Source organism: Scylla paramamosain, chromosome 29 (genome assembly GCF_035594125.1).
Source record: "Scylla paramamosain isolate STU-SP2022 chromosome 29, ASM3559412v1, whole genome shotgun sequence".
Taxonomy (NCBI): domain Eukaryota; kingdom Metazoa; phylum Arthropoda; class Malacostraca; order Decapoda; family Portunidae; genus Scylla; species Scylla paramamosain.
In genome coordinates, this window is record NC_087179.1 from 1,948,408 (window position 1) to 1,974,409 (window position 26,002).

The following is a 26,002-nucleotide window of genomic DNA, read 5'->3' on the forward strand; positions in this document are numbered from 1 at the left end:
CAGAGGCAAAACGCCAGAGGCACCTCCGCTTAGGGGGATCCTGAGGAGGGATTGGAACGATTTGATAAGATGTAGATATGAGATTGTGATGTGCATATTCTTTTTTCTACATTTGCAATCTACCAAAGATTGCACTACATATCTTCCCCCACCAAGAGAATCTTTCTTATATTACACTCCTTCAGACCTGCCATCCCCAACCTTAGCCCCACCAAGACCTTCTTATCCTTTATACTCTTATCCTTTATATTTGTCTTCCCCACATCCTCCCCCAACCAAATTTCCACCTGACACTTTCCTCTTTATTTACACTACCCAAAAAACCTGCTTTCCCCAACCTCAAGTCCCCAACAGATTCTCATGCAGACCTTCTTCCCTTACTTTACATTCCCCAAATCTGCCTCATCACATCTTTACTAAAACACTATATTCCTTCTTTACACTCTTCATACTTGTCTTCCGCACCTTTGTCCCCTCTTCCCCTCCAATACATTCCTTCACCTCAGCCTCCCCCATCCCCTAGTCTGACATGTCTTCAGTCCTCGCTACAAGCTCCACATTCACCCTTGGCGTGGTATTTCTGTAGAAGGCGCTGTACGATGTGATCATAGGCGCCTTCTTCCGCCACCCCCGAGTCCTTCACCAGCTTCTCCTTGACGGCGATGCAGATATTGTTTTGGACCAGCAGACCTTCCAGCTCCTCAAAGGCCTGGTGAGCATGCCGGGTGGTGAAAGAGAGAGAGAGAGAGAGAGAGAGAGAGAGAGAGAGAGAGAGAGAGAGAGAGAGAGAGAGAGAGAGAGAGAGAGAGTGGTGGGGATTAGCATATAAAACTCAAAAATGTTTTCATCTCACACACACACACACATACACACACACACACACACACACACACACACACACACACACACACACACACACACACACACACACACACACTTTCTCTCTCTCTCTCTCTCTCTCTCTCTCTCTCTCTCTCTCTCTCTCTCTCTCTCTCTCTTAAATCACGCCGGCATAGCTTTCCCAGGCTGATTTTAAAAACCTCGCCTCATTGTAGAAAATAAAGAAAAGTCAGGAGCCATCGAATTCCTCCTTCTCATAGTTGTAATTATGATCCTCCCGTTCTATCTCTTTCTTTGATCTTCCTGTATATATATATATATATATATATATATATATATATATATATATATATATATATATATATATATATATATATATATATATATATATATATATATATATATATATATATATATATATATATATATATATATATGTGTGTGTGTGTGTGTGTGTGTGTGTGTGTGTGTATGTGTGTATGTTTGATCTTCCCAAATACACTCTTTAAATACGCACGCACACACACACACACACACACACACACACACACACACACACACACACACACACACACACACACACACACACACACACACATACACACACACACACACACACACACACACACACACACACACACACACACACAAAGACACACACACACACACACACACACACACACACACACACACACACACACACACACACACACAAAGACACACACACACACACACACACACACACACACACACACACACACACACACACACACACATACATACACACACACACACACACACACACACACGTGCGCATTTTATCATCCTCCTCTTTTATTTCCCTGTTTCTTCACCATGCTCTCCTCGTCCTCTTCTTCATTACTATCAGCCAGCAAGAGCTAACAGGCAAGACAGAACACACTACCAATAACATCTGAACATCTGAGCTGCTTCACCGGAGACCTACCTTTCCCTTCACTATATTTCAGGCAAGAACGGGAAGGAATGATGCTCCTCACAGTGATTCAGAACATGCGCGAACATAAGTGAAGCAGGCTCGTGCAAGTACAATATGAAATGAAACATGGTACAATGCAGGAAACAGGAAAAGGAACACGAAAGCGCGTGATTTAGGACTCGGAAATGTGACAGGATCGATGTGGGGAATAGGGAAGAAAAAAATTAAACGTAGTTACGGAGGAAAAATGTGTCTGGAAGCTTATGGAAACGCTAGGAAAATATGAGATGCGTAAATTCATGACTGGGAGAGAGAGAGAGAGAGAGAGAGAGAGAGAGAGAGAGAGAGAGAGAGAGAGAGAGAGAGAGAGAGAAAATGGAAAGTAAGAATATGGGAAAGAAAATAATGCATGGAAAACATGAAGAAAAATGGAACAATAGCAGTAGATAATAAAAAAAAAATAATAATGATAAAAGACAGAAAAAAGAGGCACGAAATACTACTGAAAAAAAAGAATGAAAGAAAAAAAAGAGGGATGAACAAAGTTTTTTTCAATTATGTTAGTATATATATTATATTATATATATATATATATATATATATATATATATATATATATATATATATATATATATATATATATATATATATATATATATATATATATATATATATATATATATATATATATATATATATATATATATATATATTTTTTTTTTTTAAGTTCATTTTTTACTATTATGATTGTCATTATTACTACTGTTTGTGATTTACTTTTATTATTCAATTGTTACGCTTCTCGTCTGTCATTTTTGGCTGGCTCTTGGTGGCGTTCCAGCGCGCCGCCTTGTCCTCAGCAAGGATTATACATCCTAAGCAAATATTCTATATCAAAAAGATATATGGCCTCAATTGGAGGGCTGGAGGAATCCAGCCCAGATAAAAAAAAAAAAAAATGGTTCTCTGTACAGGGAAGTGTTGCTGCTGCAGTTATATAAAAAGAAGAGTACTCTGCAGGCGGTGAGACTCCATGTATTGCCCACTGATGTCAAAAGGTACGTGTGAAAGAGAGGTGACATGGTGACCAAGGTAATATTGTTGAAATTCAAATAACAGGCAGTATAAATGAGAGGAATGCTGTCACCTCCGATGACTTCTCTCTTCTCATTTTTAGTCACTAGTGATTACTGTTACTAGTGGTTTTATTTATTGGTCTTAAGCGATAGATAAACTTTATTTAAATAGCTGTAGAGACTGGACAAGCTGTGGAGACTGGACAAGCTAATACTGAACGTTCTGCTGGTGTGGCTTGATTAGTGTGTTGGCACATTTCCAGGCCCATGAGGAGACCGTATGTGCACAGCTAAACAGACCTTGTTGAGGTCAATGAGGCGATTAAGCAAGTTAGTATTAACTTTAACGTTCTCCTCGTGTGAGCAGAACAGTGATGTTCAGTGTTGAGGCCACTGTCCCTTCTGGCATGTGTGGCACTGTTGCCAGGTACCCTTTTGTGCGAGTTAATGTCTTGAGGATTATTATTCTAGGTTAATCTGGATATTCCGTCCGTATTACATACAAGCACGAGACTCACATGTCATGGAGAAATGTTCCGTAAAAAAAAAAAAAAAAAATGGGAGGGACGTGTCTAGTATGGCTGTAATAACACTAGATAGTGTGGATAAATTTGATATTTTCTAAATCCAGCGAGCTCTGCACCAATCAAGTGTAAACAGTGAAATTATTTTCAATTGTTTATAGCTGGGATTTGTGGGTAGTGGCATATTAGGATTTCATGGTATCTATACAGCTGTCCTCTCCAATTACGTGCTGCCACTCGTGAGGCCATTCCTGAGGCCACCAGCTACGACTTTCCACGTCTTTTCTTTTGTTTTAGAAACGTGTCGGGCGTTCTGATAGAGGTTCACTGTCATTTGTTAATATTGCTACCCAGTGGAGGGAAGTGAAGCGAACAGTGCCAGTGTTCAGCAGAAAAGAAGTCACTATATGAGATATTTAGCAACACCAATGGTTAAGATGTGATATACAGATGTAAGGAAGAGATTCCATGTGTTTATTAAGGAAGCAGCCAAACTGTAATAATCTTCATCGCCCTGAAAATGTCAACACCACACCAGTAAAGCATACCGGTATAATTTTTGAGGTGCCTCGTTAAGTTATGTTATGTTAAGTTAGGTTAGGTTATGCTAGGTTAGTCTAGATTAGGTTAGGTTATGTTAGTTTCCTGGTTGATTGACTACCGCTTGTTCTAGATTATTTATTTTACCTCTCCTCTTCTTTATTACTGTTCTGACTTTATATGATGTACTTGCCCAGTTGATGATGCTTGCCACTGCTGGGTCAGATGAGGAGCTTGGTGTGTTGGTAGCTTGGAGGTCGTGTGTATACGTTGATATAGTTGGTGTGTGCGAGTAAAAGACACGTATGATGAGAGTTTTTCTTGATTTGATAGTAGAAAATGTACACTTGATACGAGACGAGATTATAACGTGACGATTGATTGTTCTCTCTCTCTGAAGTGATACGAATGATGACTGAGCATCTCTCAAGACTGACTGTGACTGAGCGGACTGAGTGAGAGACCAGGACTGACTGCTCGTGACTGAGTGACTGACTGAACTGAATTGGACTCTGAGCTTAACTGGACTGACAGAGCTCGCTACCATGCAGGCTGTATTTATCTGAGCTAAGTGGATCACGTTTTGGGTTTTGGGAAGAAGAAATAACCAGTGAGATACCATGAAATGAGGTGAAAGAGCCAATGACTGGGAATGGAAGACTCAGAGCGAACACATGTATTTTCTCTAAGGACTGGAAGTCTGTGTGAAATTCCCTTGAGAGGTAGTGAAGCAGGAGAAAGGTTAAAAATAGGATAGACTGGTTGGCCATGGGCACACGCATGTGGGGATGGATATATGAAATGGTGAATATACATGATAATAATTGTTGAAACTGATCCACTAGGTTAAGTTAACGTCCTAGCGGGGTGGAAGGCTCCAAGAGGGGCGCAGTCCCACCGGCTATGTTAGGATATGCTACGTAAGGTTAACGTCCTAACGAGTGTGGGTGGGTCTAGGAGCTAGGATAGGTTAAGGAAATTCGAAATATTATGGTAAATTTCAATAGATTTCTTAACGCCCTTATTTATTTATTTTTTTTTCATCTGCCCCCCCCCCAAAAAAAAAAAAAAAGCCCGATTCCCCACAGGCCCCCAAGCTTGTTTGAAGGGTTAAGGAGGATTTAGGGAATAAGGGGGACGGACTTCTTGTCAAGAAATGTCTTATTCTATTCTGTCCTCATGTTGTGTGGCCTGACTGAGTTCAAAATTGGGTATTACGAGTACATGGCCTGAAAAAAAAAAAAAAAAACTCAATGTGGAATTTCTAGTAACAGCAGAATAAGAAAACAACGTACAAATTATTTTGTTACATGTGGGTAACATTAGTTTTTTTGCAAAATTGCTGTAATTTTGTTTTTGTTAGATGTAACTTCACATTAACCAAAAAAAGAACAGCAAAGTAATGTATTCATTTGCTGGATATTTTAGTTCCTTCAGCATGCCTTTCTTTATTATCAGTTACTCATGTTTATAAAATGCCATTTTGTTGCAGGGGTGTGAAATGGCTCCATGTTCTCAGTACTATTTGTGAGAAATTCACAAGCTGCAGGGCCTCCTGTGATGTCAAAGTGCTGGTGCTCAGTGATGGAGTCATATGTGCTGCAGGGAATATATATGTTCAACTTGTAATAAATAAAACACAATATGCATTATGCATACTGTCAAGAAAAAAAAAAGTAATAGGAAGATTATTTATATACCAGTAGAACATTTATGACTGAAATTGTGATGATCATCACTATGTAACACGATTTTTGTTTTTTGACAAGCAAGTGTTATTTTCTAACTCTTTCTCATTGCAAAACAATAGAAAATGTCCATTATTCCTGTCACACTTTACTTTTGTGTCTTTTAGAATGATTTTTTGCCCATGAATAGCTAAATTTCACCATTTTCCAGATACTGTCAAAGAGAACTTCTTTGCTCTTGTCGTGATAAATTGACCACTTGTATATATATATATATATATATATATATATATATATATATATATATATATATATATATATATATATATATATATATATATATATATATATATATATATATATATATATATATATATATATATATATATATATATATATATATATATATATATATATATATATATATATATATATATATATATATATATATATATATATCAGAATGGATCTGGAGAATGATTGCAGCCTCTTGATGCCATTTCACCTCTTGTGATGTGTCTTCTTAGGAAGCCAAAGCAGAACTGACTGGTGGTCTGCAAGCCATTACTTTTATATTGTCAAGCAGTACTCTAGAATATTTTTAGTCTTTCTAGAATGTGTTCCTGAATGTTCTCCATCTTTATAGAACATTCTTGAACATACTTTAGAATATTCTGAATTTTTCTAGAAACTTCTAGTAGATTCAAGGAAATTCTTAATACTTTTGTAGCAAATAATCTAGGCAGCCATAGAAATATCCCATTTTCTCTCATCATTTTCTGTAAATATTCAGGGTACACTAAAGCTTACGCGCTTCTCAGAACCAGTAATGTATATTTTGTAACGTTTGATGTCTTCATGTCAACTCCTTTCAATTACAATAAATCAGTATTGCCATTTCTTAAATCATTAGCACCAGTTTCATCATCACCACTGTTAACATAGCTTCATGAGAGCGTAATATGTAAACACAAGTCACCGCTCCAAGCACTCCGTTTTCTGTTATATGTTTTCAGCCTTCCGTTCTCTTTCTACTGCACAGATTTTTCGTCTTTCATCTCTTCTTCCTCATTTTTTTTTATACATACACATTCTGTGCACGCTTTTCGACACATACGTTACACGTCTTTTCTATACATCATATTACTCCTTTCTTCACACAGACATACACACACACATTCACTCTCTTTGTCCATATCTTTATGTAAATCATTTTTTATGTTCAGTATTTCTTGTATATATGTTCATGTTTTTGTTAAATAAATGCATGAGTCACGACTGGGCCACGGTCGGGGTCGGACGTGGTCGCTGCCACGCTCCCTCTGACCTACCCTAAATACCACGTGTGTCGTTCCCGCCTCGTTCAATCGTCATGGCATTCAACAGTGACCAAGTGCTAGTGCTGAACAACGGTTCAGGGAAGAGGGCAAGAGCATCCTCTTCTTCAGCATCCCTAAAGTGCTCCACGCCCAAGAAAGCGGCCCGTAACCTGCTGGAGGACAGCAGCAGTGATGAGCGCTCACCGAAGCGAGCCACCCGCAGCCTCCAGCCTTCATGGCAGGAGGACAACGCTACCGAAGCGGACTGGGCCCCACTCGACCTCTCCGTTTTCAGCGACGTGGTGCAGCAGCAGCAGCAGGACGGCGGTGAGGAGCAAGGATGGACTACCGTCACGACCAGCCGAGCTCGCCGCCACCAGCCCCCGAGGCCCAAGTTCAAGCTGGGCAGCCTGGGCGAATACGAGAACTCTTACCGAGCCATCTCTGCCCTCGAGAGGGAGTATCCGACCCTTCGGATACAGGTAAGGGTTAATCTCAAGGGTGAGCACGTGGTCACGCCCAAGGACGAGGATTCCACGGCACTCCTGCGCCGCATCGCGGAGGAAGGAAACAGGGTGCTCCTCCTCGACCCAAGCGAAAAGAGGCACAAGGTGGTGCTGGAGCGCTACCCGCTCGACCTGCCTCTCGAGGCGGTAGAGGCTCACCCTCAGGTGACCTCCGCCCAGCGTCTGACCTCCAGGAGGGACAAGTTGCCCACGAGACAGGTGCTACTTGTGTGTGTGGGGCCGCCGCCCGCCAAGTTGGATCTCGGCTGCTGGGGCAGATACTCCCTGCGCCCCTACCAAGGTGAGCCTGTAAGATGTTACAGGTGCCAACGGTACAACCACCTGCAGGCGCGGTGCGAACATGCCGCCAGGTGCGGCGTGTGCAGCCTGCCCCACCCGACGGAGGAGTGCATCGCCCGCCATAAGGCCAACGAGGCAACCACCGCCAGGTGCCCAAACTGTGGGAAAAACCACCACGCGTGGAACCCCCAGTGCCCTGAGAGGCTCCGTAGGATGCCTCGTTCACGCCAGCAGCAACAACAGCAGTCTCAGGCGCCACCAAGGCGGCAACGTCGACGTCGCCATAAAGCGTCGCATGGGCAGCCCCGGCAACAGATCGCTCAGCCCCAGCAGCAACAGCATCCACCACGTGGCCAGCCAGGAAGGTCAGCGCGAGATCCCGTTGCACCCGCCCCACCTCCAGTCAGGTCAGCTTGGGTCCCGCGGCAGGCCCCCTCAGCCACCCCCCCACCCCCGTCCCAGCCAGCGGCAAGACCGGAAGAGATTAACCGGCAACCCCCTCACCGCCGACCCGAGGTACAGCCTCCAGCCATAGGCACGGAGAGCCGCACCCCCTCCGCCCACCCCTCCACTCGCTCAGGTAGCACCCCTACCAAGCATGCTCGAGCCAAGCCCCACCACCAGAGCAGCGGCACACAAGGGAGAGACCCTCCCGGCGACGCCCCCGCCCGTGCGGCGACAGGCCCAGCACCGACAACGGTGAGGAGGAGAGCCATGGTCCCGAGCGATCCTCTCCACGGGGTGCCCGCCTGTCTCAGCGAAGAAACCCGCGCGGTGGTCAACTGCCTCGTGGCGCGGATGGTGCAGTTGATGGCGGAGCTGCTTGCCAGCCCTGATCACGTCCCCGCTAGGCGGGACGATCTGGACGCGCTTCTCCGCCAGGAGACGGCCACGGCCATCTCTGAGTGCGGCCTCCTGCCACCACCGCTGAACTCGAGGGACCCACGTCTGTGCCCCTCCCTCCAACCACCAGACCTTCACCACCAACATGGAGAGGAGATATGCTGAGGGCGCCACCCACGCGGACCAGCCTGCAGGGCCCCCCAGGCTCAGAGTCCTGCAATGGAACGTGCAGGGCCTGCGACCCAAGAAACATCAAGTCCTACAGGCCGTCTTCGAGGAGCACCTTGACGTTGTGCTCCTCCAGGAAACACTGACGCCCGCCGACTTTGAATGGAGGGTGGCGGGCTACACCCTTCACTCGCTCCCCACAGCGGAGGGCACCCGAGGCTGTGCAGCGCTGGTGAGGAGCACAATCCCTCACTGCAGGGTTGCAGCCCCAGTCAACTGCGGGGACGGTGTGGAGGTCCTGGCGCTGGAGCTGCAGGTGGGAAGTCTCCCGCTCCACCACTTTTTCCGTCCTGCGCCAGTACTACGTGCACGCTGTTCGCTCGCTAGTGGATTACAGCGCCCCCGTCCTCATAGCACTCTCTCCAAACCAGCAGGAGCGGATCGAGGTGCTACAAAACACCGCAATGAGGACCATGCTGGGGGCACCGAGGTGGTCCAGCGCATGCGTCATGCAGAGCGAGACCAGACTGGTACCCCTCACCACCAGGGTACAGCAGATCACGGCCTGCCGCGTAGCGAGGGTGCTGCAGCGTGACGCGGAGGGAGTGACACAGAGGAGACTAAGGCTGGCGGGGACGCAGGGCGCCGAATCTCTCCGCCGCAACCCGTGGCTGCTGCAGTGCACGCTGGCTACCCACAACCTGGCTCGCATGGAGAACTGGCCACAGGCGGACCTCCCTGCCCCCACCTTCCGCGCCCCACCCCCGTGGGAGCCACCCGCGGCAGAGTTCTCCGCCACACAGCTGCCCGCCAGCAAGGCGCTCTGCGCCGTGGAGGAGATGCGGCAGCACGCCTTCATGGCCATGGCGCAGGTCACCGAGCCAGACAGTGTTGTGTACTACACCGATGGCTCGGCTGACCCTGACAGCGGAAGGACGGGCGCTGCTGCCATCACCAGAGGGGCCGAGGTGCGTGAGAGGACTCCCGACCACTGCTCCACCCTGCAGACAGAACTGGTGGCCATCCTGCTGGCCCTGGAGCACGCTCAACACCGGCGGGAGCGCACCGTGGTGCTCCACACCGACTCCAGAACGGGGCTACAGGCTCTACAACAGCCGTATCCCAGCGACAACGTGGGCCTCGTCACCGCCATCCTGGGTAGCCTCCAGAGCCTCGCCGCGCAGGGGCGGCGGGTGAGGCTCAACTGGATACCCAGCCACGTGGGAGTACGAGGCAACGAGGCTGCTGACGCAGCCGCCAAGAGAGCTGCTAGTGGCCCCCAGGTGACAAGGCATGTGCCGCCCAGCCTGAGCCAAGTGAGGGCGCGAGCCAGGCTCGCCGCAACCAAGCGCGCCCGCCACACGCACCGGCAGCTGGAAACAAGGAAGAGACAGGCAGCTTGGTACGCCTCCGCCACTGGCTACCAGTCGTTGGACGCCTCCCAGCAGCAGCCCAGAGCAGACGGCGTGTTGCTGCAACGCGTAAGGCTGGGCTACTGCACCAGGGAACAGCTGTACGACGACTTTCGGGGGCAGGAGTGCGACCACTGCGGGAGGCACAGCCGCCACCCGCTAGTGCACTACCTACTGTCCTGTCCGGCCACCGCCGCCCTCAGACCAACGCCGCCACCACCGGCCCATCCTGTAGGCGGTGATCTCCTCAGCAGCCGCGAGGCCAGGGCTGCCCTCATCGTCCGCCACACGCCCACAGACCTGATGCTGCGAGTTCTCAGGGCAGCGCCCCCGCCCCGCTGAACAGGTCGCAGCTCCTTTCCTGACCGGCGAGCAGCACTCCTCGCCGCGCCACCGCACCGCCCACCACCGGGACCCAAGACTCCCCCACCTGCGGGCTGGTGCCCGCTTTGTGTATTATGTACATTCATGTATATTTTTTCCTTTGTGCAATATGTATATATGTATATGTTGACATAATACTCAATAAACCTTTAATAATAAATAAATTAAATAAATGCAGTCACGACTGGGCCACGGTCGGGGTCGGACGTGGTCGCTGCCACGCTCCCTCTGACCTACCCTAAATACCACGTGTGTCGTTCCCGCCTCGTTCAATCGTCATGGCATTCAACAGTGACCAAGTGCTAGTGCTGAACAACGGTTCAGGGAAGAGGGCAAGAGCATCCTCTTCTTCAGCATCCCTAAATTGCTCCACGCCCAAGAAAGCGGCCCGTAACCTGCTGGAGGACAGCAGCAGTGATGAGCGCTCACCGAAGCGAGCCACCCGCAGCCTCCAGCCTTCATGGCAGGAGGACAACGCTACCGAAGCGGACTGGGCCCCACTCGACCTCTCCGTTTTCAGCGACGTGGTGCAGCAGCAGCAGCAGGACGGCGGTGAGGAGCAAGGATGGACTACCGTCACGACCAGCCGAGCTCGCCGCCACCAGCCCCCGAGGCCCAAGTTCAAGCTGGGCAGCCTGGGCGAATACGAGAACTCTTACCGAGCCATCTCTGCCCTCGAGAGGGAGTATCCGACCCTTCGGATACAGGTAAGGGTTAATCTCAAGGGTGAGCACGTGGTCACGCCCAAGGACGAGGATTCCACGGCACTCCTGCGCCGCATCGCGGAGGAAGGAAACAGGGTGCTCCTCCTCGACCCAAGCGAAAAGAGGCACAAGGTGGTGCTGGAGCGCTACCCGCTCGACCTGCCTCTCGAGGCGGTAGAGGCTCACCCTCAGGTGACCTCCGCCCAGCGTCTGACCTCCAGGAGGGACAAGTTGCCCACGAGACAGGTGCTACTTGTGTGTGTGGGGCCGCCGCCCGCCAAGTTGGATCTCGGCTGCTGGGGCAGATACTCCCTGCGCCCCTACCAAGGTGAGCCTGTAAGATGTTACAGGTGCCAACGGTACAACCATCTGCAGGCGCGGTGCGAACATGCCGCCAGGTGCGGCGTGTGCAGCCTGCCCCACCCAACGGAGGAGTGCATCGCCCGCCATAAGGCCAACGAGGCAACCACCGCCAGGTGCCCAAACTGTGGGAAAAACCACCACGCGTGGAACCCCCAGTGCCCTGAGAGGCTCCGTAGGATGCCTCGTTCACGCCAGCAGCAACAACAGCAGTCTCAGGCGCCACCAAGGCGGCAACGTCGACGTCGCCATACAGCATCGCATGGGCAGCCCCGGCAACAGATCGCTCAGCCCCAGCAGCAACAGCATCCACCACGTGGCCAGCCAGGAAGGTCAGCGCGAGATCCCGTTGCACCCGCCCCACCTCCAGTCAGGTCAGCTTGGGTCCCGCGGCAGGCCCCCTCAGCCACCCCCCCACCCCCGTCCCAGCCAGCGGCAAGACCGGAAGAGATTAACCGGCAACCCCCTCACCGCCGACCCGAGGTACAGCCTCCAGCCATAGGCACGGAGAGCCGCACCCCCTCCGCCCACCCCTCCACTCGCTCAGGTAGCACCCCTACCAAGCATGCTCGAGCCAAGCCCCACCACCCGAGCAGCGGCACACAAGGGAGAGACCCTCCCGGCGACGCCCCCGCCCGTGCGGCGACAGGCCCAGCACCGACAACGGTGAGGAGGAGAGCCATGGTCCCGAGCGATCCTCTCCACGGGGTGCCCGCCTGTCTCAGCGAAGAAACCCGCGCGGTGGTCAACTGCCTCGTGGCGCGGATGGTGCAGTTGATGGCGGAGCTGCTTGCCAGCCCTGATCACGTCCCCGCTAGGCGGGACGATCTGGACGCGCTTCTCCGCCAGGAGACGGCCACGGCCATCTCTGAGTGCGGCCTCCTGCCACCACCGCTGAACTCGAGGGACCCACGTCTGTGCCCCTCCCTCCAACCACCAGACCTTCACCACCAACATGGAGAGGAGATATGCTGAGGGCGCCACCCACGCGGACCAGCCTGCAGGGCCCCCCAGGCTCAGAGTCCTGCAATGGAACGTGCAGGGCCTGCGACCCAAGAAACATCAAGTCCTACAGGCCGTCTTCGAGGAGCACCTTGACGTTGTGCTCCTCCAGGAAACACTGACGCCCGCCGACTTTGAATGGAGGGTGGCGGGCTACACCCTTCACTCGCTCCCCACAGCGGAGGGCACCCGAGGCTGTGCAGCGCTGGTGAGGAGCACAATCCCTCACCGCAGGGTTGCAGCCCCAGTCCATTGCGGGGACGGAGTGGAGGTCCTGGCGCTGGAGCTGCAGGTGGGAAGTCTCCCGCTCCTGGTATACAACGTATACAGGAGCCAGCGACACCAGCTGGAGGCAGGAGAGCTTCTCACCCTCGCCTCCCACTCCAGTCTCTTGGTTGCGGGCGACCTCAACGCCCACCACCCCATGCTACAGTCACCGTCCCCAGCCAACGAAACGGGCCGCCACCTGGCCGTGCTGCTCGAGGAAATCCCTCACGTGTGCCTTCTCAACACAGGGGAGGCCACCCACACCCGGGGAGGAAGGCTTGACCTCACGTTGGTCTCGAGTGACCTGGCGGCAGGCGCTACGTGGCAGGTGCACCCGACCCTCACCAGCGACCACTTTGCCACCCTCACCACCCTCCCAGTGGCCCCGCCGGTCCCACCCCGCCCGCCCCCACGCTGGAACATAAGGAGAGCGGACTGGACCAAGTTTCAGGCCTCTCTTGACGAGTGGTGGGCCGCCTATCAGCCGCCCGCCGACCTACATCAGCAGGAGAGGGACCTGACGACGGCCATCCAGACCGCAGCCGCCGCAGCCATCCCCAGGTGCACCCCGAGCCGCCGCCACCGGACAGACTGGTGGTACTACAACGAAGAGGTGCGCGAGCACAACCACCGTGTCAACCAGCACAGAAAACTGTACAAAAGGCGCCCCAACCCCAACAACCTAAGACTCCTACAGGATGTGGTGGCCCGCGCACGGCAGGTATCCCTGAGGGCCAGAGAGGCTAAGTGGCTGGAGTGGTGCGCCACTTTTAGCCACCACACGTCTCTAGGCCAGCTGTGGAGGAGCGTGAGGACAGCCTCCGGCGCTGCCCCGCCCCGCCCGCCCGCCCACCCGCACCCGCAGCAGGAGGCAGAGAGGCTTGCCACCATGTTCACCACGCGGAGCTCCAGTGACCAGCTTCCTCCCCAGACACAACGCATCCAGCAGCAGCTCCGACCACACCGCGACGAGGCTGTCAGGGAGGCGATGGAGGAAGCCGACGTGACTGACCAGCCCTTCTCCCTTCAAGAGCTGGAGCGGGCTAGGAGGAGAGGCCGCGACACGGCAGCGGGGGCGGACGGCGTGCCATACTCCATGTTGGCGCACGCTGGGCCGGCTGGGGACGCCGCGCTGTTGGCCACCATCAACGCCTCATGGATGGCGGGCTGTCTGCCGCCCGCGTGGAAGGAAGCCGACATTCAGCCGATTCCAAAGCCGAGGGAGCCCACCAAGATCAGACCCATCTCTCTCCTCAGCTGCACGGCCAAAACGGCTGAGAGGATGGTGCTCGCGCGGCTACAGTGGCGCGTGGGGCCCTCTCACCCACATGTGTTCGGCTACACCCGCGGAGTGAGCACGGCAGACAGCATCCTCGCCCTGCTGACCCAAATTGACCACCGCCCCGCCGTCATCGTCTTCATCGACCTCGAGAAGGCGTTCGAGCTAGCCAGCCCTCACGCCATCCTCGACGCACTCGTGCGGAAAGGGGTGCGAGGAAGGCTGCTGGCCTGGCTCCGCGACTACCTGCAGCGCCGCCGCGCCAGAGTTAGGTTCCAGGGCCTGAGGTCGACCTTCAAGGTACTTGAGAACGGGACGCCCCAGGGCGGCATCCTCAGCCCTCTACTGTTCAACCTGCTGATGGAACAGCTAGTGGCACTGCCTTTCCACGCTGGCACCGTCCTGCTGAGCTACGCCGATGACCTCGCCCTCGTCGTCACCGGAAGGGGCAACAAGCTCAGGAGGACGCAGCAGGCACTCGACCTCATCAGCGGGAAATGCCAGGACCTGGGGCTCAAGATCTCGGCAGAGAAGTCCCGGGCCATGATGGTGAAGGCGGCAGACCCAACCTGGCAGCTCCGCGTCCAGGGAGTTGAGCTGGCATGGACCAACTCCTACCAGTACCTCGGTGTGTGGGTGGACAAGCGGCTGTCCTTCACAGCCCACGCCGCCTACCTGAGGGAGAGGACGCAGTCTAGGCTGAACGTGATGCGGGCCATGACGCGAATCAGCGCGGGCGCCACTTTTTCCGTCCTGCGCCAGTACTACGTGCACGCTGTTCGCTCGCTGGTGGATTACAGCGCCCCCGTCCTCATAGCACTCTCTCCAAACCAGCAGGAGCGGATCGAGGTGCTACAAAACACCGCAATGAGGACCATGCTGGGGGCACCGAGGTGGTCCAGCGCATGCGTCATGCAGAGCGAGACCAGACTGGTACCCCTCACCACCAGGGTACAGCAGATCACGGCCTGCCGCGTAGCGAGGGTGCTGCAGCGTGACGCGGAGGGAGTGACACAGAGGAGACTAAGGCTGGCGGGGACGCAGGGTGCCGAATCTCTCCGCCGCAACCCGTGGCTGCTGCAGTGCACGCTGGCTACCCACAACCTGGCTCGCATGGAGAACTGGCCACAGGCGGACCTCCCTGCCCCCACCTTCCGCGCCCCACCCCCGTGGGAGCCACCCGCGGCAGAGTTCTCCGCCACACAGCTGCCCGCCAGCAAGGCGCTCTGCGCCGTGGAGGAGATGCGGCAGCACGCCTTCATGGCCATGGCGCAGGTCACCGGGCCAGACAGTGTTGTGTACTACACCGACGGCTCGGCTGACCCTGACAGCGGAAGGACGGGCGCTGCTGCCATCACCAGAGGGGCCGAGGTGTGTGAGAGGACTCCCGACCACTGCTCCACCCTGCAGACAGAACTGGTGGCCATCCTGCTGGCCCTGGAGCACGCTCAACACCTGCGGGAGCGCACCGTGGTGCTCCACACCGACTCCAGAACGGGGCTACAGGCTCTACAACAGCCGTATCCCAGCGACAACGTGGGCCTCGTCACCGCCATCCTGGGTAGCCTCCAGAGCCTCGCCGCGCAGGGGCGGCGGGTGAGGCTCAACTGGATACCCAGCCACGTGGGAGTACGAGGCAACGAGGCTGCTGACGCAGCCGCCAAGAGAGCTGCTAGTGGCCCCCAGGTGACAAGGCATGTGCCGCCCAGCCTGAGCCAAGTGAGGGCGCGAGCCAGGCTCGCCGCAACCAAGCGCGCCCGCCACACGCACCGGCAGCTGGAAACAAGGAAGAGACAGGCAGCTTGGTACGCCTCTGCCACTGGCTACCAGTCGTTGGACGCCTCCCAGCAGCAGCCCAGAGCAGACGGCGTGTTGCTGCAACGCGTAAGGCTGGGCTACTGCACCAGGGAACAGCTGTACGACGACTTTCGGGGGCAGGAGTGCGACCACTGCGGGAGGCACAGCCGCCACCCGCTAGTGCACTACCTACTGTCCTGTCCGGCCACCGCCGCCCTCAGACCAACGCCGCCACCACCGGCCCATCCTGTAGGCGGTGATCTCCTCAGCAGCCGCGAGGCCAGGGCTGCCCTCATCGTCCGCCACACGCCCACAGACCTGATGCTGCGAGTTCTCAGGGCAGCGCCCCCGCCCCGCTGATCAGGTCGCAGCTCCTTTCCTGACCGGCGAGCAGCACTCCTCGCCGCGCCACCGCACCGCCCACCACCGGGACCCAAGACTCCCCCACCTGCGGGCTGGTGCCCGCTTTGTGTATTATGTACATTCATGTATATTTTTTCCTTTGTGCAATATGTATATATGTATATGTTGACATAATACTCAATAAACCTTTAATAATAATTAAATTAAATAAATGCAGAGAGAGTTCAACCAGTCTAAAAAGTGGCTATGAATACAACCTTAGCTGGTGAACAAAAAGAGTTAAGAGATTAAAGGACTTGCAACTGGTGACGGTTACCTGTCGGTTTTCTCTTCTCTATCCCTGGCGAGCTAAGAGATTAAAGGACTTGCAACTGCTGACGGTTACCTGTCGGTTTTCTCTTCTCTATTCCTGGCGGCTTTCACCTAGATCACTAGAAATGGTGACTCGGAGTTAGACCGTAGTGGCCAGCTCCACCAATGCTGTGTCCCAGGTTCTTTGGCACTATAGCGTCGCCACAGCTATAGGTACCTAGCCCAGGCCAACCCCCGCCTGACACGGACCACCACGGCCAAACCGCCACCCAGCCTGGCCCAGCCGTGACCCACCGACGCCACCCAGCCCGGCCAGCCGCCACGTGACACACACACACCGCCACCCAGCCCGGCAGCCGTGGTCACCGCCGCTGCCTCACCAGTCACCAGCCACCCTCTCTCGCAGCTGTGACTCACCACGCCTCGCCAGCCACCCAGGCCACTGAGGCCACGCTCACCTGCCGCCTCACCACCGCCACCAGGTCACTCCCTCTCCTGCTGCCGTGACCCACCGCGCCAACTCCACCTGCTGCCTGGTCACCTGCCATCCCTGCCACACCTGCTGCCCAGCCTCCATCACCACCACAGCAGCAGCAACACCTCTCCGGCTCACCACGCACGGTCACCGCCACCCGGCCGTGACCCCACTGGCCCTGATTTCGCTTCTCTACAACAGGGCGGCGCCCCCTGCACCGGTACTCCCGTCTTCCGCTCGACAACAGAGCGGCGTTCCCTGCAACGTTCCCCCACCAAAGTGTTAGTGCTCCCGACCCTCCCTCCCCTCTCCCCCGTCGTCCACCCTCCCCCTGTGTGTGTTAACCCCTGTCCCTAGAAAACTCCCTAGTGTGCATCAGCGCGTACCAACCCCCGTGTGCCAGACACCAACACCTACACATACACGCACACACACACACACACACACACAGACTACACACTCCGTTCACGGCAGTGCGTTCCAAGCCGTAAGTGCGAGTGCGGTAAAGTACGTGCCTAGGACCATCGCTGTCACACCCTCAGCACTGCACAGTCTTTCATCTCTTCTTCCTCATTTTTTTATACATACACATTCTGTGCACGCTTTTCGACACATACGTTACACGTCTTTTCTATACATCATATTACTCCTTTCTTCACACAGACATACACACACACATTCACTCTCTTTGTCCATATCTTTATGTAAATCATTTTTTATGTTCAGTATTTCTTGTGTATATGTTCATGTTTTTGGTAAATAAATGCAGAGAGGGTTCAACCAGTCTAACAAGTGGCTATGAATACAACCTTAGCTGGTGAACAAAAAGAGTTAAGAGATTAAAGGACTTGCAACTGGTGACGGTTACCTGTCGGTTTTCTCTTCTCTATCCCTGGCGAGCTAAGAGATTAAAGGACTTGCAACTGCTGACGGTTACCTGTCGGTTTTCTCTTCTCTATCCCTGGCGGCTTTCACCTAGATCACTAGACTTTTACATATTTTTACTGTATTCTAGAAAGTTCTAGAATATTCTGGAATTGTTTACATTGAATATAATGTTATAAAATGTTCTAAAACGTCTAAAAGTGTCTGGTAGAGCATTCTGGAGGATTTGAAACTTCTGAAATGTATGCAAGTTCTTCTAAATATGAGAAATTTTTACTAGATCTAGTCAGTTAGAGAATGATCTTATTAAAATAAACAATCTTTAGAATGCTTAATTTTTTTTCATTGCTTTAACTTACTTGCAATATTTTAATATTTCAAAAGCAATTATTAGATAAGCGATTGAGATTTTGCAAAGGTCTTTACCTGGCATGAAAACCAATAATAACTCAAACTATAATAAAATAAGACAAAAATGTGAATTCATTGTTCTGACCAGAGAAACAAAGCTTTAGAATCAATATAACTTTTTTTTTTCTATCTATATTTAGGTATGGGGCCAAGAACAAGACAAAAGTGAAATTTTGTTACATATTGTTATAATAATAATAATAATAATAATAATAATAATAATAATAATAATAATTATTATTATTTATTTATTTTTTTTCTAAGGCTGCTCTCCCATAGACGGCTGTAACAAACACGATAAATCTAGATAAAGTATATCTTGTACAATTTTCTATGTGTATGTGTATGCGCGCACACACACACACACACACACACACACACACACACACATACACACACACACACACACACACACACACACACACACACACACACATGCACACACGGTCTTGACCTCACACGGGCAGGACGTGTGACCTTAGGCGCTCTCTAGCAACCTCGGCCAGCTTGATGGCCTTCCCCGCCCCCTAGTCATAGTGACCTCAGTTTTTTTTTTTTTTTTTTCTGTTTTCAACTTTTAGCTATTAGTTTTAGGCTCGACCTGGTGGGATTGTTGTTTTTGTGAACACTTGTAGCGAGTGCGTGTCGATACATAAAGAAAAATGTGTGCTTCAGTGCAAACGTACGAACGCAACTACCTCCTGCGTCGTCCGGGTACCCGCCTTGAAACTATTTCGGAACCGAGGATCGAGAGGAGGCAAAAGTGTGGTGCGTCCCATCAAGTTAGTGACCTCCAGTGCCAGAGAAAACCGCAGGGTGGAGAAGAGGGAATACAAACACTTTGTAGTGCCGCGTGTGTGGTATAGTCCTCCTTCCTCTTATTTAATGCGACATCTCTGGCCAACAAGATGGACGAGTTGATTGTGACGGTGAGATCTACTTGTGCGAACACTGTGGCGGTTACTGAGGCGTGGCAGATTGTTCCTGATGTGTGCACGATGCAGGACTACCAGCTCTACCATCACCTCAGGTCAGGACGCAAGGGGGGGGGAGTGTCCGTTTTCTGCCGCTCTGCCCTCAGCCCCTCACACCTCCCTGTCGATATTCCTGCCGGTGTAGAGGGCCTGTGGGTGAGAGTCACGCCCCCCCTCCCATCCCAGCAACACGGCCTCCATCATCGTTTGCGTCGTGTACCACCCCCCACGAGCCGCCACAGCACAGTTACTCACCGCTCACATCATCAACACTGCTGATGCCCAGAGGGTGAGGTATCCTGCTGCCAAGCTGGTCATCTGTGGGGACTTTAACAGATTAGATATCAACGATATCCTACACCAGCTACACCTCACCCAGGTCGTGGACTTCCCCACCCACCAGCAAGCCATCCTCGACCTTATATTGACAGACCTGGGCCAGCAGTACTCGCCCCCCAAGCCGCTGCCTCCCATAGGACGGAGCACCCACCTCTCCATACTGTGGGCACCGACACCCACCACCTCGACCTCCCGGTCAGCTGTCACCAGGACCCACTGCCCAGTGCCTGACTCAGGCATGAGGGAGTTTGGGCAGTGGGTGACACAACACCCGTGGACCGAGGTGCTGGGTGTGGAGGACGTCCAATTAAAATGGCAAAATTACGTCGCCACCACCACAGAAGCCTTCCACCGCTACTTCCCAGCCAAGAGTGTCACAACGCACCCATCTACTGCTCCCTGGATGACGCCCCGCATTAAAAGACTCATGCGTCAGCGGACCTAGGCGTTCCACTCCTGCCCGGTCCTATACAGGAAACTAAGAAACGGAGTAATCAGGGAGATTAAGAATGCAAAGGCAAACTATTACCCAGACAAGATACACCACCTCAAGCTGACCACCAACAGACAGTGGTACGCTAAGATCAAAGCTTTGTGTGGCCTACAAAAGCACACTTCATCTCTTCCTTGCACCTCACACCTTCCTGCAAATCTCGCGGCTCAGGAGATGAACGATCACTTTGCTGCTATCTGTCAAACCTTTCCTCCCCTCCACACCACTCCACTTCATGCCTATCTTCTCGCTCCCTCCCCTCCCCAAATTGTCCAGGCGGTGGATGTTTTTAAGAGAATCCTCAAATTCAAACCAAGATCCACCACACCCACTGACCTTCCTATAAAAATTTACAAGGAATTTGCTGTAGAGCTAGCAACACCGCTATGCTCCATAATAAACGCCTCACTCTCCCAACACTCTTGCCCCACGGACTGGAAGACATCTTACGTCACCCCCATCCCCAAAACTTCCAGTCCACAGTCACTCAATGACCTCAGACCAGTCTCTATCACCCCCATCCCTAGCCTTATTTGTGAAAATTTTGTATATGATTGGGCCTACACCAAAATTTGTAATACCGTGGATATCAGAAAATTTGGAAATATTAAAGCCACCTCCACCTCCCATTACCTGACCAGCTTCCTTGAATTCATCCACAGCCACCTGGACAAGCGAAACACATCTCTAGCTGTTGCCTTTGTGGACTTCAAAAAAGCCTTTGATCTTGTTGATCACACTGTTATCATCAGCAAGACAGTAAGTCTGGATCTCCCTCCTAACCTGATAGCATGGCTAGCCGACTTCCTCACAGGGAGGCGTCAGGCCGTTCGCTATCAGTGCTCTGTCTCTAATTTCCAACAGCTGACATGTGGGGTCCCCCAGACGACCAAGATGGGTCCTCTATGCTTCCTCCTCCTCATTAACGACGCCCTCACTGACACCCCCCATCGCTGGAAGTATGTGGACGACTGCACCGTGGGCGTTCCAGTTTCCACCAAGAACCCGGACTACTCGCCACTGCAAGCAATTCTGGAGCGACTGCAGACGTGGGGCGGAGGAGAGCAGGATGACTATCAACCACAGCAAAGCTGTGGTGATGCATTTCTGTACCTCCTCTGTACCAGTGCCCCCTCCCCAGCTCACAGTGGGCCCTCACCCCCTCCAGGTGGTCCAATGTGCCAAGCTTCTCGGAGTCACGGTGGACGACCAGCTGACCTGGAAGCAGCATTTCGCCAGCACCGTAAGATCTGCTACCTACAGGCTGTACATGCTGCGCAGACTCAGGTCGCTGGGGACGCCGACCTTCATCACCTTCATCCTCCCCAAACTCATGTACGCCTCCCCAGCGTGGTCCTCCTCCCTCACACACACTCAAATGCTACAGCTAGAGAGTGTGCAGAAAAGGGCGTGCAGGGTCATCCTTGCCCCTGCATACACCACCTACGAAGAAGCCCTGACCACCCTGAGTCTATCCAGACTATCCACCAGGCACCGAGAGGCTCTGGAGAAGTTTGGAAGGGGACTACTGCATCATCCACGTCTCAGAAACATGCTGCCGCCTGACGCGCCTCGCCCGGTCCGTGCCACCAGACACCACAACAAGATAACGCCCCTAAAGGCGCCGCGCGCGGACCGGTACAGACTCAGTGCGATTCCCACCATGGTGCGAGCCATCAATCTATAGTATTTCCCTCCTAGATTAGACTTACCTTTAGGATTAATGTTAAGTTTTTCCCCACCCCCTATGTACATTTTCAGTTTGTTAACTGCCTAAATAATAAACCGTTTATTATTATTATTATTATTATTATTATTATTATTATTATTATTATTACACACACACACACACACACACACACACACACACACACACACACACACACACAGTGGTCCCTTCTAGATTTGACTTACCTTTAGGATTAATGTCAAGTATTTCCCCACCCCCAATGTACATTTTCAGTTTGTTGACTGCCTAAAGAATAAACCGTTTATTATTATTATTATTATTATTATTATTATTATTATTATTATTATTATTATTATTATTACAGACACACACACACACACACACACATGTATATATATATATATATATATATATATATATATATATATATATATATATATATATATATATATATATATATATATATATATATATATATATATATATATATATATATATATATATATATATATATATATATATATATATATATATATATATATATATATATATATATATATATATATATATATATATATATATATATATATATATATATATATATATATATATATATATATATATATATATAAGGGGATTAGACCACAAATGTCCCTAGGTCGAACTGTTCTTCCGATAACGACTCTAAGTATCTTGACACCCCCCCCTCAACTTCTCTTCATTAACTTCTGCAACATTCGCGGTCTTAGATCTAATTTTCAATCTGTAGAACACCACCTCTCCTCTTCTAAACCTCACCTTTTTTTTCTCAATGAAACAGAGGTATCTGAGGCAACTGAAAGTAGCCCCTTTTCTGTTCCCTCCTCTATCCTCATTTTCTCTATCCTCACTTTCAATCCAAAGCTAGATGTTGCGTTTATATGAGCAATGACTTAACCTGCTATCGTGCCCACACTGTTAAATCTTATGAGTTTTCCACCATCTGGCTACGAATACAGAGTCACTCAAACTAAATTTAACTATGCTGTATACCTCCCACCTAACACGTCTGACTGTGAGAAATTCTTTAACTATTTAAGTTCCAAACTGGAGCACATTCTGACTCTCTAACCTTTTACGGAGATCTCCATTCTTGGAGACTTCAGTGTTCACCTCCAGCTTTGGCTTTCCTCTCCCTTCACTGACCATCCTGGTGAACTAGCCATCAACTTTGCTATCCTTCACGCCCTAGAGTAACTGGTGCAACACCCTACTCGTATTCCTGACCGTCTTGGAGATATGCCCTACATTGACCTTTTCCTGACCTCTAATCTTTCTGCTTATGCTGTCACCCTCTCTTCTCCGCTGGGCTCCTCCGATCACAATCTCATATCTATCTTGTCCTATCGCTCCAATCCCTCCTCAGGATCCCCGTAAGCGGAGGTGCCTCTGGCGTTTTGCAACTGCTAGTTGGAGAGATCTGAGGAGGTATTCTGCTGATTTTTCCATGGAATGACTACTGCTTCGGTGTCAGAGACCCATCTTTGTGTGCCTTGCGCATAACAGAGGTGATAGTGTCTGGCATGGAGGCGTACATTCCTCACTCTTTTTCTAGACCTAAACCTTCCAAAATTTGGTTTAACACAGCTTGTTTTCGTGCTATACATGATAGAGAGATGGCTCACAAAAGGTACAGTACTTAAGCCTTCTATTACCAGAATCTCGTGCACTTTATATTTCTTCCCGGAACGATGCCAGGTCTGTTCTCCGACTAGCCAAAAATTCCTTCATTAAAAGAAAGTGTCAAAATCTTTCAAGGTCTAACTCCCCTCGTGATTTTTGGCATCTACCAAAAAATATCTCCAATAACTTTGCTTCCTTTCTTTCCCTTCTTTATTTCAACTAGATGGCACCATTGATATCACATCTATTTCTGAAGCTGAACACTTCGCTCAACCCTTTGTAAAAATCTCTACCATTGAGGATTCATGGCTTGTTCCTCCCTCTTCTCCAACCTCTGACTACTTCATGCTACCTATTAAAATTCTTCGCAATAATGTATTCCATACCCTCGCTGGCCTAAACTCTCAGAAGGCTTATGGACCTGATGGGGTCCCTCGTATTGTTCTCCAAAACTGTGCCTCCGTGCTTCCACCTTGTCAAAGCTTTGAATTCCAAACTACCCCCGTACGGCTTTTATCTCTCTCTCTCTGTAACTTCATCCCAAGTTTTCTTTCTGACCGTTCTATTGCTGCCGTGGTAGACGGTCACTGTTCTTTTCCTAAATATATTAACGTTGGTGTTCCTCATAATTCTGTCCTGTCACCCACTCTCTTCTTAATATTCATCAAACTTCTTGTCCTATCCACTCCTACCCTGATAATACCACCATGCACTTTTCCACATCTTTTCATAGAAGTAAGCATTTCACGCAAGGAAGCCACGGAACGCCTGACTTCTGATCTTTCTAAAATTTCTGATTGGGGCAGAGCAAACTTTGTATTGTTCAAATCCTCAAAAACTCAATTCCTCCATCTACCAACTCGACACAACATTCCAGACAACTATACCCTCTTCTTCAATGACACTCAACAGTCCTCCTCATCTACATTGAACATCCTCGGTCTGTCCTTTACATATAATCTGAACTGGAAACTTCACATTTTATCTCTAGCTAAAATAGCTTCTATGAAGTTAACCGCTTTGAGACGACACCGCCAGTTTTTCTCATCCCCCACCCCCCAACCTGCTAACTCTGTACAAGGATGGACTATGATTCAAATGTAGGGGGGGGCGGTTCCAGTCATGCCGCTCTTCTAGACAGGGTGGAATGAAAAGCTTTTCGTCTCATCAACTCCTCTCCTCTAACTGACTGTCTTCAGCCTCTCTCTCATCGCCGCAATCCTGCATCTCTAGCTATCTTTTAACGCTATTTCCATGCTAACTGTTATTCTGATCTTGCTAACTGCATGCCTCCCCTCCTCCCTCAGCCTCGCTACACAAGATTTTCTTCTTTCTCTCCCCTATTCTGTCCACCTCTCTGATGCAAGAGTTAACCAGTATTCTCAGTCATTCATCATATATATATATACTCGTATATATATATATACTCGTATATATATATATATATATATATATATATATATATATATATATATATATATATATATATATATATATATATATATATATATATATATATATATATATATATATATATATATATATATATATATATATTTTTTTTTTTTTTTTTAAGAATGAGGGAAACTGGCCAAGGCCAACAAAAGTCCAATAAAAAAATGCCGACTGAAATGCCAGTCCCATAAAAGGGTCAAAGCAGTAGTAAAAAAATTGATGAATAAGTGTCTTGAAACCTCTCTCTTGAAGGAATTCAAGTCATAGGAAGGTGGAAATACAGAAGCAGGCAGGGAGTTCCAGAGATTACCAGAGAAAGGGATGAATGATTGAGAATACTGGTTAACTCTTGCTGAAAGAGTTTGAATTAGCAAGGTGCAAGCATGAAGGCACAGTTTCAGAGAACAATAGGAGGGATCCCATCAGGTCCATAAGCCTTCCGAGGGTTTAGGCCAGCAAGGGCATGGAAAACATCAATGCGAAGAATTTTGATAGGTGGCATGAAGTAGTCAGGGGATGGAGGAGAGGGAGGAACAAGCCCAGAATTGTACAAAGTAGAGATTTTAGCAGATTTTGAGCGAAGAGCTCAGCTCTAGAAATAGATGTGATAACAGTGGTGCCATCTTTTTTTAGTTGGCGGCACAGTACAACCATACCTGTGTCCCTGAGTGTTGGTGACACTATCTTTAATGTCTCACCTCTGCGCCAGTCAAAATTTGAACCAAAATTTTCAGGCTCTTGTCTTGTTACTGTCATTCCAAGGAAAATCAGCAAAATACCTCCTCAGGTCCCCCCAACTAGCAGAGGCAAAACGCCAGAGACACCTTCGCTTAGAGGAATCCTTAGGAGGGATTGGAGTGATAGGACAAGATAAAGATATGAGATTGTGATCGGAGGAGCCCAACAGAGAAGAAAGGGTGACAGCATAAGCAGAAGGATTAGAGGTCAGGAAAAGGTCAAGAATCTTGGGCGTATC

The 26,002-nt window shown here is 50.3% G+C and overlaps 1 protein-coding gene across 2 annotated transcripts in view; it reads right to left on the bottom strand.

The window, feature by feature from the left end:
• Positions 1-26,002, bottom strand: part of LOC135115175 (metabotropic glutamate receptor-like) — a 171,678-nt gene that overhangs the window by 111,423 nt on the left and 34,253 nt on the right. For both annotated transcript variants that reach the window (XM_064031670.1, XM_064031672.1), the window contains exon 3: positions 565-709. In XM_064031670.1, the coding sequence (XP_063887740.1) occupies positions 565-709 (145 nt within the window). The remainder of the gene's footprint in view (positions 1-564; positions 710-26,002) is intronic.